The sequence below is a fragment of the Corvus cornix genome, chromosome 4 (genome assembly GCF_000738735.6).
Source record: "Corvus cornix cornix isolate S_Up_H32 chromosome 4, ASM73873v5, whole genome shotgun sequence".
In the NCBI taxonomy this organism is placed as follows: Eukaryota; Metazoa; Chordata; class Aves; order Passeriformes; family Corvidae; genus Corvus; species Corvus cornix.
This window is the reverse complement of record NC_046334.1, coordinates 25235715-25252652: the sequence shown is the minus strand read 5'-3', so window position 1 is coordinate 25252652 and position 16938 is coordinate 25235715. Positions and strand designations below refer to the sequence as shown.

The following is a 16938-nucleotide window of genomic DNA, read 5'->3' as shown; positions in this document are numbered from 1 at the left end:
ACACTGTTTGAATAGCTGGTTTAATAACTGCCAGGGGAAGGAAGGAATTAATAAGGAATGACATTGTTATTTACAGTCTACTTGCTGTAATACACACAGCTTCAGCTCATATGAAAAGGCTTTAAAAACCTTAGTTTTGATGGCACAAATGCTGGTTTGCATTTCAGTAAAGAAGAGGACTTCTTCAAGTTTGAAAATATTCCGTGTTTGAATGTTTTTGTAGTAAATAACTAATGGAACTCATATCAATCTTCTAGCTACGTTTGTACTTTATGGAAGTCTCATACCCCTGCACGGGAGATGCTTTCAACACTGGCCCCTCTGTAGCAAATTCTTGTGCTAAATTCACAGCTTTCCTCTTAGAAATAGGTATAAAATGGCTTAGTGTCTACAACCAATACTATATAAACACACTATGTTAAATCACAAGAATTTTCTTAGCACATGAAAGTCTGTTCCAGAGCACTTCATTAGACCCTGACCATGCTGGGAGTCTGCACATAACAAACCAATACCTGTAAGCTAATGTAAGCAGTTTTAACACTGCAGCTGCCCCAGAAGCATGACACTACCATTTCAAATACAACACGTTACAGCAGCTCTTAATGAGCTAAGAAGTATTCTTCAGCACACAAAATATGAATTTCTAATTACAGCAGCTCCATTATTCACAAACAGAATATCCACCTGAGCATCAGCCACTAATGTTGAGCAAGAGAGTGCATGAGTTTAGTACTAGAATGGTTTTGTATCATCTAGGCTCAGTTTTCTCTTACACAAGTGCTTTTTAGACAGAATCTTGCAATTTGGGATGCAAATTTTTGTGTCCCTGAAGACTACAGTTTGCCAGTTTAGAAGGTCAGGTGCCTCCTGATGCTCAGGGCAGGTAAAAGAACATGTAAAGCTCATCTCTTTCAGCCTTCCCATGTGTCATCTAACCATGAAAAAACCACAAGTCTGCAACTCGAAGATGTGAGCTAGAGAATAGACTTAAAAATATAAGGTGGTATTTATATTTACACTACTGGCTTTTTGAATCAAGTGCTTGGCCTAACTGCTTTCTGAACACTACCAAAATTTTAAATTCTCTATCTAAAATTTCTACAGCAACTTAAATTACAGGTAATATTATTATATGCAATATTAATATTTAAAGAGTGCTGTCAATGCATGATTCAAAGTTTGCTACAAACAAAGTTAGCATGATGGTTGTTTATTTTGTAGGGAAAAGTTTAATCATATAGCACCTTCTGTAAAAAGTCCTCAGGTGCTGGACAATCCTAAAAAAAGCTCACAAAATCCATGAAAAGTTGCGGACAAACAAAATTCGCAATGCATTTTTCTAGTGATTTTGAGAAGCTGAGAGTCTAAAGAAGGCAATTTTTTAGAGCAATGATTCTACTTATAAGTACTATTTTATTAAAAAGTTTGTTTGCCATCATGAAGGATGACAAATCCCTAAGAACTATGAGACAGTAAGAGTCCATCAAAGAAAAGTCTCAGAGGACAGGACCAGGATTTGAAGGGGGGGAAGTGAGGGGTGCTTAGTAGAATTCTAATGTTAATACAACAAAGGTATAATGACTCACCATAGGACATAAAAACTAAATTTAATACAGGAAAAAAAGCATTACTTTGATGTAGCTTTCCCTATAATTACTGCCTAAAAACACCACAAACAAGCAAACAAACCACAAAAGCCCCAACAAAATGGTACTTTTTAAGTAAAACAGATAACTGAAAAGATATAATTTGCTGTTACAAGATTTCCTTTGTTTCACCTTGGTTTATTTCTGTTAATCTGACCTAATAGTAACTCAGTGTGTTTGCTGTCTGGTTTCAAAAAATGTGAACACTCCTACACAAACATGAGTCCACCCAGAAACCAAAGCTTACACCAGTAAGCAGGCAGAACTCTGGCCTGCTGAATTGCTGTATTTTCAAAGACAAAGGCAGGGACTTCCCCTCACAATCTGTATACCTCAGCCCTACCACACCTTCTCAACAGGTCGCCTTTGCTTGCTTAGCTTATCAAAGTTTTCCAAACACATCTTTTAAATCAAGGAGCTTTTCAATCAAACTGACAGCCTCTAGATCCAAAAAAAGCTCAGTGCACAACCTGGTAACAAAACTCAACTGCCATGGTAACCAGGGATGATATTTCTTTGAAAACACTGAACAAAAAGACGTATCAGGGCAGATCCAGAATGAAGCCTGCTATACATCCAAGAAGATATATTTGCCGTTCTTACGTTAAGAGCATTACAAAACATTCCAGATGCTCCCCTTCATTTACATGAACTGATTTTCTGCTACACACACTCCCCTGCTCCACTGAAACATTGTACTAGGGCTGTCTGCTCCCTTGGTGTGAGCTGTGACTTTCTTATTTTCTTCAGGTTAACTGAGAACACAAAGTACAGTAAATACATCCTGTACTCTGAGACCCATACAGTGTCTAGCAAAGAAGAGGGTTGCTTGTCTGAATTTTACTGTATAAATATCACACTATCCCCCTCTAAAATGGGAGGTTTGGGCATAACATTTTCCTTTTCACCATTTTTTTTTTTTATCAGCCCACATCATCTGTGCAATACCAAGGAAGTTTGCTCTTTGTCTCTTCTGGTGGATTCCTCTGTTTCTGAGATCTGACCTTGACTTATCTAGGAGAAAGGAGGGTGGACTAGAGTATTTTTATTAATACTTTGCATTCTTTCATTCTCAAAAATCTCATGTATACATGAGTGACCCCACTATTGCATGGTTGAGGTTTTGGCACATAGCTTGTAGGAATATTTCTCTCTGTAGATGGTTGATTCGATTGGATTTTATACATAAAAGAAAAAAAGAGATGCATACATTAAGACCTAGCAGTATGGATATTTTCTCATGTTGTTCTGCTACACAACTTTCTTTCGGGCCAAAATCTGCACCCTTACAATTGCTACAGCAAATTTGTGTGCTTCTAGGACAATATACTATTTTCTGTACTCTTTATAGTAAACTTCTCATTAGATGAGATCTCAGTGAAGGCAAATGGCCACAAATTACTCAGCTGAGATCATTAATTTTTCCTTTTTGATTTAACTCAAACAAAATTCTTTGAAGGTGAAAACTTGCTGTGCTAAACCCACGTCTCAGACGTATTCCTCTGATTTGCAGCATTCTGAATACACTATCAATATCATATGACAGATCAGAAAGACAGTAATTGAAGAAACTGCAGTTTAAAAACAGAAGTGGCCTCAAAATGTTCCAAAATAAAACACTCATAATTTTAAATGTTATTTATGTCAAGCTCTTCATATGTTTAGCAAATGTACTACATGCTGTAGGAAAATGCCAAAAGTAGTTTAAAAATAAACTATTTTTTCCTCCAATACTATACGAAAACATCATCAATCATCATAAATATGGCCTTGTTTTGTTTAGAAAGAGTGCATCCCCATTTTACTTTGATGCCTATTACAATCTGCTATATATTAAACACTGTATAATACATGGAGTTAAGCAAAGTTTCAATTTTTTTTCCCTCATAAAAAGAAATGTTGGTATTTCAACATTACTTTTCAACCTGTATTGCAGTAAAAATAAAGCAAAACTTTTTCACTCAATTGAAATTTCCTAAGATACATCCGTTAAAAAACAGTTCCATTTTTTAATAAAACAAAATTTGTCAGCATCCTTAACTGGAATTAATCTATTCTGAACCAAATCAAAGTTTACTGTAAGTCAGTTTGACATTAAATTGCATTTACATATGGTTCCATAGCACAGTAATGAGAGTAGTACAGCACTAAAATACACACTGCCAAAACAAGAAACATATAACAGTGAGGGACTGTTCTGTACAAGCTCTGCACTTAACTCCTTTTCTTGTATCCATTACCAGGCAAAAGTGATAATATGCTGGACTTAAAACTGGCTTTTGGTTAAGTTACTTCTTATATTCTTAAATTTGCATGACCTTTAGGTGTATTCCTCCCTTTATTCTTCTGCAACAGACTAAGCTCCTGGACTGCTCTACATCTTTTACAGGACATTTTAGTCACATGATGCCCTTTGTTCTCCTGTTAAAAAGAAATCAGAGTGCATCTTAAAGGGAGCGGGTTTTTTAGCAACTCAGAATTTCCTCAAAAGAATGTTCATTTTTCAGGATCTGTACTTCTGTGCTGAATTTTTTTTTTAATGTTCAACTACTGACCAGCTCTTGCAACAAGGCTTTTCTGTTCTGCTCGACATGTATTTTTTGGAGTAAATAAGTAACAGAAGGCATTATAATGAAAGGTTGATCCAAGTATCTTCAAGCCAGTGGAGAGATCTCCAAATATCTCAATGGGTTTATGTGGCAAGGGTTTGGCAATGTTGGGGCTACAGGAGTGGCTTCTGTGGCGCAGACCATGGTGAGGCAGCTGCCCCCCTGCAGCCCATGGAGGTCCACAGTGGAGCAGAGATCCACCCCCAGCCCATGGAAGACCCCACACTGGAGCAAACAGATGCCCAAAGAAGGCTGTGACCCCATGGGAAGCCCATACTGGTGCGGGTTTGCTGGCAGGATTTGTGACCCCACAGGAAACCCCCCAGGATCATTTTGTTCCTGAAGGACTGGACCCTGTTGAAATGAGCTATGCTGGAACAGAGAAAGCGTGTGAGGAGGAAGGAGCAGCAGAAGCAACCTGTGATGAACTGCACAGTTCCCATTCCCCGTCTTCCTGCTCTGCCAGGACCAGAGATAGAGAAAACTGGGAGTGAAGTTAGAAAGGAAAATGGAGAGGTGGGGGGGAACGTCTTTTATGATATAGTTTTTATTTCTCATTACCCTCCTCTGATTTGATTGGCAATAAATTAAAGTCATTTCCTCAAATTGAGTCTCTTTTGCCCATGACAGTAATTGCTGAGAGATTTCTCCCTGCCCTTTTCTTGACCCACAAGCCTTCTGTCATCATTTCCTTCCCCCACCCAAATGAGAAGGGGAGTAGTAGAGTGACTGGTGGGCACCTGGCATCCAGCCAAGGTCTATCCACCATGTTCACAGAAACATTCTCAAAAAAATGCACAAAAGGAAGGTCATAGACTTTGTTTTAGGCATCTAATTTAGGTAGGAAACACGGAAACACAAACCTAAATATCTTATAGAGTTGAAAGAAATGGAAGCTAAATTAAATGCTTATACTGCTGTAACATACACTGAGCAAATGATACTTTCTCTACATCGTTTTCATACTAGGTTAAAATAACAAATACCTTCATATGAAGATAAACCACTGGCTGCTGCCTTTTTCTTAGTCTTCATGGGAGTCACACATTGATTAGCTAGGGGATTTGTTCTATAAACTGACAATTTACCTGAAGACTGACACACGAAGTCACACTGGTCCAGAATAATTTTCAAGGACTATTATTAATTTTGTTGGTTTGAAACAAATTCGCTGAACCAGAGCTATAGTAAGATGATAACCATCTTTTTAGCCATCTCTCAAAAAGGGCATCACTATCATCAACGGAAAATTAATTACGCACCTTTGGGCGAAGAAAAGTATTAATGCTGGTAACATAATGAAAGTTTACAAATTCGGTTGTTAATCCTAAAGTCTTAAAGCTAAGCACTGCATAGGTTTTCTGCCACACTTATGATTGCATCCTGTGACTTACATGTTTAATTACCAGCTCAGCCATAACTATAAATACACTGTCTTTCAGACAGCCTGTTAGGTAACAATGGGAAAATAAACAAACATAGCACGAACAGTTCCTTAGCCAGAAGAGCTCTTCAACTTGCCCTGTTCTAATCAATTCAGAAGTACTGTTCAGAGATCATGCATGGATCAGATATCTACAAAAGGCAACATAATGAAGCCAAGATGTTGTTTACACCAACACTAGAAACAAATGATAGCGAGAGTCACGAACTAGCAGAGGAGCTGGTTTACAGTTTCCTATCCATACATTTTTCTAGTTACACAGTTCTTAAAGTGGTTTTTCTTGTGGAAAGTCTATCATCAATCAAATGAAAAACACTTCAACTTTTTCACAAATGGGAACACAATAAATGTTATTTATTAGTACGACAGCATATCACAAACAATAAATGCAGTGTCTAAAAGCCAAAATAGCAAACGAATGTAACTAATAAAATCTTGTTTAGAATTTTAAAAAAAAATTCACTGGAATGTCTATCTGGTCAATGAAAGGATGTTCCTTCCCACTCCCACTGGATTTATCTGTTTATAACATCCACATGTCCCAGTGCTTGAAACCAAAAGGTGGAGCCCCTTCAAAGAGCCTGGATGTGCCTCGACCTCATAATATCTACGTGTCAAAAGCAGTATTGTTATATTCTATAAAGTCAGGAGTTAACCAGCTGGTAAGGTATTGTGAACACAGATCACTGAAAAACTAAGCTTTAACAAAGCAAGGGCCAGAAGCAAGCCATAGCAGTGAGAATTTGGGTTTCAATGGTTATTTTACTGTTTTATCCATTTCTCTTCCAAAAATTCACTTTTAAATTTTTGGTGAGTATTCTAAGTGCAGCACTCAAGAAATACCCCTGAAAAAAATTACAGTGAGATAAATTTGCAAATCCAGATGCCATGAAACAGAAGTTACATGTGTCATGGAGAACAGCATCATCTTGCATATGATTTTAATGTATCATAGTGTAATGTGACAAACTGTTAGCTACTAATTATTTTAAATCACATAATACTGAAAATATCTCTGTTCACATATAGTATTAAGGGCTATAATAACATAGTAGGTCAAAATTACTAATGCACTGAATTCCATTTCTCCTTTTTAAATGCTCAATCAGTGAGAAAAAATAATTATTTTTTAAAAAAACCAACTTATCAGGAAGACAAATCCACAAAATACTCCAACACCATCATTGTCCCACTGTTTAGGTCCTCTAATAATGAGAAGAGCAGATAAAACAGAATATGCTATACGGTAAATTGGAAAAACTGCAGAACACTTCAGTAACAGACTGCCCATCCACAAGATCAGAAAAACAGGGACCAAACTACAATATAATCTCATTTAGCTTTCTGGTTCGAGCATCCATCTCCTGGAGAATGCCTATTCCTTCACATACTTGTCCATTGCCCTCTGTTCACAAAATGCAGCCCAGATAACTAGATGAAGTCTCTCACATAACCTTCAGAGAGGCACAGCTAAATTAGGCCATATATCAGAGCATATGAAGACAGCTTTAGCACAATGAACGCTGGAAAATGTCTCTGTTATAACAAGAGGTAAGGAGGAAGAGCTCAAAATCTCTGTGCCCTAACAGTGAGCCACTTGTTTCATCTCTAGCTGAATACTGAACAGGTTTTGGAGCTCTAAGATTGCAAAACCTCTGTGTGATAAATCAGCAATTTCAGTGGGGGTCTTTTTGTTTAAAATGTTTATTTTTTCAAATAGTTTAAAAATCATTCTCCTCACCAGTGACTGAGCCTAAGCCCTATTATAAGTAGATGTGGAAGAATATAAAAGGAAAAAGTGTATTCAGAAAAAAAAACCCAACCCATAGCATTAATATTAATAAGTTAAAATTAGACACAGTCTGACCTTGTGAATTACCCAGGAGATCTGATTAAGTGCAATCAGATTCCAAGCACTATAATGCTGGGAATACTGTCTGACCTAAGAGCTTTTCTCATCGCGAAATGTCAGCAATAATGACCTCAAGCAACTTCACCCTGAATTTGGTCTGCCTTTGATAAAATACCATGATAGATCCATGAAGTAATAGTAGCTTACAAGCTTATAGAGTCTTCATCATTAAGCATGACATTTTTCCTATACAAAGTGCCAAACTGGGAAAAGAGGCCAAAAGGTCACAATCCAAGGAAGATGCCTTTCAAAAGGCTTTCTTTCAGCAGAAGGCTGCTGCAAAGTCAGTGCTGCTAACGCGATCTACAGGGGCTCTCTTCGACAAGCCTGATGGGACTGTTTTACAATGACCACTTAAATGCCTGTGGAGATCCAGCTCCCTAATTATTGACTGACCTATGTATTTTTGACATCAGTTATGCCCCTGAGAACCTGATTTGACAGGCAGTTAAAAGCCCACAGTTAAATAAATTCTGAAATAGCCAAGACAAGCAGACTGACTTACTAAGAAGATTAGTTTCTTCTGTTCTTCGGAATATTTTGGGAACTGTGTAAAAACAAACACCATTTCGAAAGAATAGAACCTTGCAAGATTTTGTATGCCAAAGAGCTAATATATACACACACGTGTACCACAGTCCAAAAATATCTTAAAACATAAAATAATCTGTGCCATGACCATCTGTTGATCAGGATACCTTCATATACAAGGGCTGGCCCTCAAGAAAAATGGCAATTTCAGTTTAGTCAACCACTCACTGAAAGGTGCCATGGACAGTTGAAGATGCGGTACTCATGTTCTCTTCAGCTGATGCTGGCAACTATTTTAAGGTTAGAAAGCTAACTACAGAGGCTGCTTTTCCTGCTTTTTGCTCTTCCCTAGCAATGGGAAGAGTAATTCAGTCTGTGAGATTCAACCTGTCTTTGAAAAAAATTCACACAGATTTGCTCTTGCCATAATTGTTTTTCTGCTCTTGTCATCACTCCTTCATTGAACCTCTCTCCAGAAGCCAGAAGGATGAGGTGTCACATCAGAAAGTAAAAGGCAGAAAAAGACACTTACAAAGTTAAACATTGAGTCAAACAGGGAGGCAAACCTGTCTTGTAAGACAGAGCAGAACAGGGACTTATCCTAGCACAGTACAGAGGAAGATTAGAACAGACACAGAGAAGAAATGAAAGGATGAGCATCTTGAAGGATCTTTTATGGCTCTTTGAGAGTAAACCCTAAGCATTTTCAGAAATACAGATATTTTTGTAAAAAAGTAGTAGTTTTATTATTTCTTATAATGATTAATAGATTTAGGGCTGAAAATAGTAGGTAAGCATCATGCTGCTTGTTCTTCATTCTACTGGCATGTAACGATGTTGTCCGTTCTTCTGCTTATTCCAGTGAATGTAAAGGTTTTGTGTTAAACCTAAATCCTTCATCTTCCTCTAGAATTACTTCCCATCAGAATCTAAGTTTCACCTGTGTGACATGACTCCAAACGTAAAAATATATATATAATATATATTCCTGATATATACCAGGAAAAGACATCTTGCATCATTATCACCTTTCTGAATCATAGACTCATACAGTACCTGTGGATGTATCCACTGTGAAAAAAGAAGAAAATTCTCCTGGGACCAGTTCATATGTGACAACGCCAAATATTCCTGAATCTCTGTCTGTGGCAACAACATTGATGATTTCTGTTCCCAGCTGTGTGTGACTGCTGATACTTGTCACATAGATGTCTTGTTCAAAAACAGGTTGATTGTCATTAATATCTTCTATCTCGATGCGAACAAAAGCTTGGGCACTCAGACCACCCTGTTGGATAAATAAGAAAAAAACCTCAAAAAACAAGATCAATTTTAAAAATAGGATGGTGCACAACTGGCTTCAGTCCATCATTTGGAAATGGAACATGCTGCAACAGTATCGATCAATGAAAATGTGCATTAATAGCAACTTACAGTACGTGCAATACCCCAAAAGATTGCACATAAGCAAGCTACGTGTTCAGCACAACACCAAGGGCCTGATTGAGTACATAAAGAAATCCAGCTTCTCTACAATGGTGAGGCTTGAACACAAAGCCAGTTTTGTTAATGCTAATGAGCACCACACAGGTCAAAACCATTGCTAGTCTAACCTCACATGCTTCTGCTGACATCACCAAAACCCCACTCACTCCTTCACAGGTAAAAGTCAGGGCTTTATGCCCCAGAAAGACATGCCCTCAGGTGACTGTGGTGCTCCAGGAAAGCAGGAATAACTTCTCTCTATGAGTCTTTCAGATGTAAAAGCATGACCATCATAACAGTGAATATGAGGCTTTTCCAACCAGGGACGACACAGACTAAAAGCTGTGCAGGACAGTCACCTAGCCTCAATTTACTGACACATGCCAACAAAAGCCACTAAAATACCACACAGGCAGTCATAGCACCACATTTAGCCTTGCTCTGGAGTGAAACTGGAGAAGAAAGGAGTAACTGCAAGCTGGCTTATCAGACTATGCTACAGAAGAATACTTATTTCCTATAACAAAGCACTGCATTTTGTGACAATCTGCAAAAAAGACAGTTCTGTGGGTGCTGAAGTGTAGACCAGCCCCACAGGCATCTGAGTGAAACTAATGGCAGTTTACTTCTCAGAGGCACTACCTTGCATCCCCTGTGGACTCCCTCCCTGAGTTTGGAGAGGTTCATACTTCCAAGATAATTTTACAGCCATAGGAAGTACAAGCATTTTTAAAAGAAAGCAGGTCCACTGTGGTAGAGATAACAGTGAATGCTGAGGCACTGGCATGTTCAGAGGCGCAAGGCAGCACAGGCATGGATAGTCTGCATGTGCTTTATGCAGTACATTAAGACACAGATGGAGGAAGAATCCTGAGCTCTTCAAAGTCACACTGAGCGTGCTATGCTTGTAGCAGTCACTTACAGAAACTGCTGACACAGATCAGATGTTCATGCATACACATGACAGACTATGCTGAGCTAGTGCAAACTGAATTTTGCAGTCACAGTGGCTATGATACAAAGAAAATCAAGCCAACCCAAAACCAACTATGTTGCACATTTCTGCAATCTAATTCTTCAAGGCAATTATTTTTTAAACCTGACCTTCATGAAACTGTCCAATGATTCAGACTGGATGTGACTCCTTTAGACTTGCTCTGCTGCACAAAAATTACCCACAAAACTATTTTTGAGGGTTTCCTTAGTATGACCACAGATTTAGACTTATTTTTGGAAAAAAGAAATACTATCAGCATTTGCTTCCACATTTCCATAGTGATTTTTGCTTTGTCCTGGTTTTGCTTTTTTCTTCTGTGTTGTAATATTACCTCTGTTAGGTGGCAGTGACGTTCCCATAAAGGCTCATCTACGTGGAAAACTAAGATGATCTTGTGCATGATGTGTTTTCTCCCACAAAGGAGGAGATCCATCCCACATCCTCCTGGTGTGCTTCTGAAGAAAATAAGGCATGGCATACTTCCAGGACTCATGCTGCTGCACAGGCAGCCAGCAGCCAGGATACTTGCCTGGGGACCAGGACTCTAAAGGACTAGCATCAGCCTACAAATTACTGGGACTGCCAAGAAACCCCATGCCAATATAGAGAAATGGAGATGGCAGTGAGCCCACTGCCAACACCCCCACTTCAGGGCAAGCCCCTTCCCCAGTACCTTGATATCCATGGTAAGGAAATCCCTGCATGGGAGCTAAAAGGGCAGGCAGGGGAAGGAAAAGGATGTGCTTTGATCACTGTCAGAAGATGCTCTGTGTCTCTATAGCTTTTAGATACTTTAGAACAAAATCAGAAGTATTTTTAAGGGAAGATGGCCAGGGAAGAAGTGAGGTCAAGAATAAAAAGTATCTGAAAAAAGTTGGTTGGAACAGCATGAAACCAAACTCACAAGAATTTGTGTTAAACTGTTTCTTTCAAGCTTCATTATTGCTAAACAGACATGAAAAAACTCCAAACCCCACTCTTCAGCCAATTTGTATTTATGCTACAGAGTTATGTAAAGACTGCAAAGTTTTTTGAAACTGATCAACTCTAAGTATATGGGGAAATCCAATCTCTCAGAGGGTAGACCAAATTTTACGATGGAGACAGAACCTTCTTTTCCTGAAGGAGCAGTGCATACCTTCACATGTCAAGTATGAGATTTACTTAATAACTTATGATATTAACTACTTATGGCCCAATTCTTGCTCTGACAACTGAAAGTAAGTATCATCCCAGCTGAGAAGGAACAAAAAGTCCTATTTCTAACAATGTGGATATACTTCATCTACTCAGAAGCAAGCAAAACACAGATCTTCCAAAATATGAAGTCTATTGCTGACAGAACATTACACTTGTCAAACCATGTTAACAAGCAACAGAAAGCCACAGCTGTTCATTTTAAAATCCCTTATCTCAAATGTTCAAGTGTTTTTAACTACTGCTGTACTCTCTGATGCAACAAAAAGTCACAATTACAATGACTTCTCTATCAGAGTCCTGAGAGTTGTGTCCCTCATGGAAGAAAAAGGGGACATAAACTACCATCAAGTCAAAATAATAACAATTAATGTTTTCTTTACTTCAGGAGGATCAAATTTGTGTGAATATCTAAAGCAATTAGAACACCTCTTTACCAAGTCTTAAAAAAGAAAAATAAATTATCCTGTCTTTGGCAGGGGAAACTCTTTGTCTTAATAAGTAGAAATGATGCTATTTTGCATAGCTGTATTTCTTCATTTAGGTGCTATAAAATGCTTAAAACTCCATCAAGATTTTAATCACAGCCTCCAAAGTTTTTGTCAGTGAACCATGCTGTCAAATTTTTGTTCCAAACTGAACTTTATGTCAGATACAGAATCTCTGACATAAAGGGTTTTTTTTGTAAACCTAAAGGATACGTTGTCTTGAAATTGTAATGCTGTCAAAGTGGAGAGATATCTACAATTATTTCAAAAGCCTTAAGTTCTTCAGAAGCTTTGCCTGTGAGTGCCAAGTGTTTATATCTAGATTTCAATTGCTCCAGTGTAAAAGACAAAGAAAATCGGATAGGCAGGGTGGATTACCAAAAAGCAAGAGACAAAGTATCTCTCTATGCAGAAAGGCAGTAAGAGAGTCACTAACACACCTGCTGCTGGTGTACTGAACATTTTGCAGTGATGATGTGGCAGCTGAAAAACTCCAGGCCTAACATTCCATATAGAAGATACAAGGATACTTCTTTTCATCTTTGGTTAATCAGGGAGAGTGCTCCTGCAAGCTCTCACAGGATGTTTATTTAACACCAGTTTAACAGAAGCTGTTTTCCACCTGCCTCTCCCACGGGCTCTTGTGTGCAATTTAAATTCACTCCTTACATTTTCTACACAATGCATAAGACATGACTGACAAGCTCTAAAGCCATGTAATGGAGTAGCCAGGAACAGGTGCAGGAAACTGATAGTTTTGCTGTAAGATAAACTGCACACCACCTGGAAAATACTTTCTTTTCCTCCTCATTTCTAATTAACTGTGTTATTTTCTTTCCTTTTCATCTCTCTACCCTCCTTTGCCATAAGTGACCCTTCATTCTTCTCCTTTCTTTTCTGTACACATTTCTCCCCTGATCACAGTCTCTACAAGTCTCTACTTTGAACCCCATACCTAACATCTCTAATCCATCAAAATCAGCAGCAGAACGTCAGGAAATAAATATCCTATTACAATTCTGCTTTAAAGGTGGAGAGTTGGTCAACACAAGTTCAGGTGCACTGAAAAATTTGAAAAGCTGATATTGAATTTAGGTGCTTTAGTATTTAGGTCTCAGATGGGCAAACTTCTAGAAGATAAATCAATGGGATCTACAAAGTGCTGACTTCCAGTAAAAAGATCAAGCCTTGTCTGTCACAAACAAGGCAATCAAAAACTGAACCTTTCTCCCCATTATTGAACTCCTGAAAACATGAGGTCCCTAAATGAAGATATATGACAGAGCAATTTAAAAAGTAGATACCCTATAGTTTCAGCTATTTTCCTTTTACTTGAGGTAAAAAATTAAGGCATCAAGCTTTTTGCATGCAAACATGTTTTCTTTCAGATTTTCAAAATAATCTTCTGTATGAGACTGAATATAGTAGAAAATTAGAAACTTTTCAAAATTTTACTGCTATTGTCCAATTGTCCAGCTCTCACATAACCTTTATTAAGGATTAATCTTGATATTATGTGTTCTTTACATTTATACAGCTTCAAAACATGTGACTGAGAGGAAAAATGAAATTACGAAGTATAGCAGAATACATAATTTTCTGCTGTTATACATTGCAATATAGACTGCTTTCCTCTTCAAAGTTTGGATTTCTGTACTCAAGTATCAATTTTGAAAACAGAAATCACATACCAGTGAAATTCCAAACTGGTCACACAGACCTACCTCTGCTATAAAAATTACAGGCACTGTCCAGGAAAAACCCACACTTATATTCTTATATTAAAATCATAGAATGGTTTGAGTGGGAAGAGACCTTTCAAAGGTTACCCAGTCCAAGCCCCCTTCAATGAGCAGGGTCAAGTTATCAGACATTCAAGTAAGATGAGCATGGAAGCAAGCATACAAATATATTTCTGTAATTTTTTCTCCTCTAAAGAAATCTGTGAGGAAGAAAAGGCACACTGTTAAAGGCAATATTAATATAAGAGAATATTTCTGCAGCCTGTGAAACAAACACTGAATTTTGACAGCTGAAGAAAAAAAAACTGTTTAACTATTACAGATATATCTGAATTCAACAGAACAGAGAGATACCCTCAACTGCTACATTCTCAAAATAGAATAATTAATACCAACCATCAACTGCAGCTATTTAAGTTCATCTACTCATGAATATGGAAATCATAGGTCACTAAGCTTCTTCAGTGTACTATAAATTACAGGCATTTTAATGAAAAATACAGTATTTATAGCACAGCTGCATTTTTAAAAAGTTATATTAGACACACTTAGGACATTATCTTAAATGCAAGTTCAATATTCAAGATAAGAAATAAAGACTGCATAGCCTGAAATAAATGAATTTCAATGTTTTTCAGGACAAATTGTACTGCAAAATGTGACCTGAATAACATTTTGAAAAGTTTCCTTATGTTAATTTTAACATTTGTAGGCAACCGATAACCTTTTTCTTCAGCTTCTTCATAATTCATTATTAAGCTGAAGAAAGTAAAGACAAGTACAGAATTAGCCCCACATTGCAAATCACCTCAGATTGCAAATCACCATGCAAATCATAAAATGAATATTTCGTAATGAAAATAATGAATAATTTTCTTCCATTATTTTTCTGGAGCTTACTAGCAAAATTTTTTGTTACATGGCATCAGGTAGGCAAGGTGTCCATTCCCAGACATCCTAAAATGTTCCTACCACAGCAAATGTCTCCTCACCATCTTTGCCAGAGACCTGCAAAGGACTATTTCAGGCACATACAACTACCCTGCCCTTGCTGTACCATGAATATCCACTTCCAAACACCAGAGCTTGTAAAGTGGGAAAACTTTCAGACACTCAGCTGCAGGGAGGCTGCACCCAGACACAGCCAGAGCTGGGGCATCAGCCAGCTAGAAAGGACAAGGAAAGGACAGAAAAGCCACTTTCACCCACAGTAGCCATAAGGTTCTAACCCATGGTACTGTCTTATTACTGCTGCACTAATCTTGAAAACAGGGAGCAGAAATAACTCAGAGTCCATTGGTTCCAACAGTAGGAGGAAAATCAGCAAGGACTAACACATCCTAAAAACATTTTTCCAAACATTTTTTAGGAGTCATTGGATATTTTACAGCCACTTTGACTAATGTCAGTAAAAATGTACAGTTCATGAGTATAATTTTCTGCTCTCTTTAAGGATAAGACATTTTATTCAAATGCATGCAATTTTTACATAGTCACTACATTCTCATTTAAAAGTATACCCAGGCATGCAAATTTGCAAATCCATTCACAAATCTGGCAGTGTGGCAAGGTGAAACTTACCCCATCTGTAGCTTTTACTAAGAGATCATAAGTGGTTGGATCTCCTTCTCTGTCAATGTCTTGAGACACAAAGATCTGACCAGTGTGTGGGTCAATCTGGAAAGCTTTGGATTTTTCATAAAAATTAAATCCATCGTAAAGAGAATACTCAATTTCTCCAAACTGGTCAGCATCTGCATCTGTTGCTTTGACCTGCAGGGAGACAACAGAGGTAAAAATGAAGCTAGTGAAACTCTTGCTCATTAAAACAAAGTGTTAGTGATCTTTGAACCCGTGTTGTAAAAGCAAATGTATATACACACAATAAATACAAACATGTTCTGCTGCCTAAGCTGGCTGCCTGCAGTTTGTAAAATATCTCAGCTACCTACAGTGTAATTATTGCATGAAAGTTCCATTAGACCTGTCAGTAACATTACTTGTTTATCTGTCAATAATCTTATCATTCTTCCTTTCCCATGACTGGAAAAGCCATGCTCATTAAGCCATGACAGTAGGCCACACCTTAAGCTACTTTCCCTTCATGTTCTTTTTACCAGTGGAGGCAGCTCTTAGGAAAACCATGTCACATGTAGATCAGAAAGGTGCTGAAGGACATCCTTACCTAATGTATTTGATACAAGACTCCCCAGATCTTCATTTAGTTTTCACTTGAAAGAGGGCTTGGTGGCACTCATGCTTTTTGACCCGCAGGTGGATTGATTTAAAATGTATTTGATAAACACAAAAGTTTTGTACATTGCACCTTCATTTTTATTCCCCTAAGATCTTTGGTAACAAGTGTTTTGTGTTGAGTTTGGCTCTTCTCTGGCATGGTCAATTGTGAAAGTTTTCACTTAAATTTAGAAACATTTTGGTAGAAAATAATTTATAAAAATAGGTCTGCATTAAGAAAGCCAGTGTTTTCAGTTCTGTAATCTATCATTATTGGAGATACATAAAGAATTTCTCCTTTGCAATTGGTTTCCTTTTCTATTATTTCTTTGAAAATGATAAATTCTGTGAGTTTTCCATCAGCCTGTCTGTACAAGCACAATGCCCGAAGACCTTAACAGAGCTTTGGAAACTCCAGTATCACAAAGCCCAAGAGTTAGAATTGGTGGAAGCTCCCAGAGAAGACCTGTGCCAGCCACTGCCTGCACCTCATACAGGTCGATAAGGTGAGACCCACAGCCATCCACCACAGACAGGGGAAAGGTGGAGGTCTGCACATGCCTGCCTGTACAGAAAACCATCTGGCACAGTTTTAGGTAGAGTTTCAAAAGAAACAGTACAGGCCAGGGAGTATTCCTAGAAGTAAGCT

General features: G+C 37.9%; 1 protein-coding gene across 2 annotated transcripts in view; it reads right to left on the bottom strand.

The window, feature by feature from the left end:
* LOC104697315 (protocadherin-23) overlaps positions 1 to 15884 on the bottom strand; it is a 62092-nt gene extending 46208 nt beyond the window's left edge. For both annotated transcript variants that reach the window (XM_039550931.1, XM_039550932.1), the window contains exons 1-2: positions 15636 to 15884; positions 9202 to 9433 (exon numbers count right to left, since the gene is read on the bottom strand). In XM_039550931.1, the coding sequence (XP_039406865.1) occupies positions 9202 to 9433; positions 15636 to 15878 (475 nt within the window). In that variant the 5' untranslated portion in view covers positions 15879 to 15884. The remainder of the gene's footprint in view (positions 1 to 9201; positions 9434 to 15635) is intronic.
* Between the last annotated feature and the right edge of the window lie 1054 nt (positions 15885 to 16938).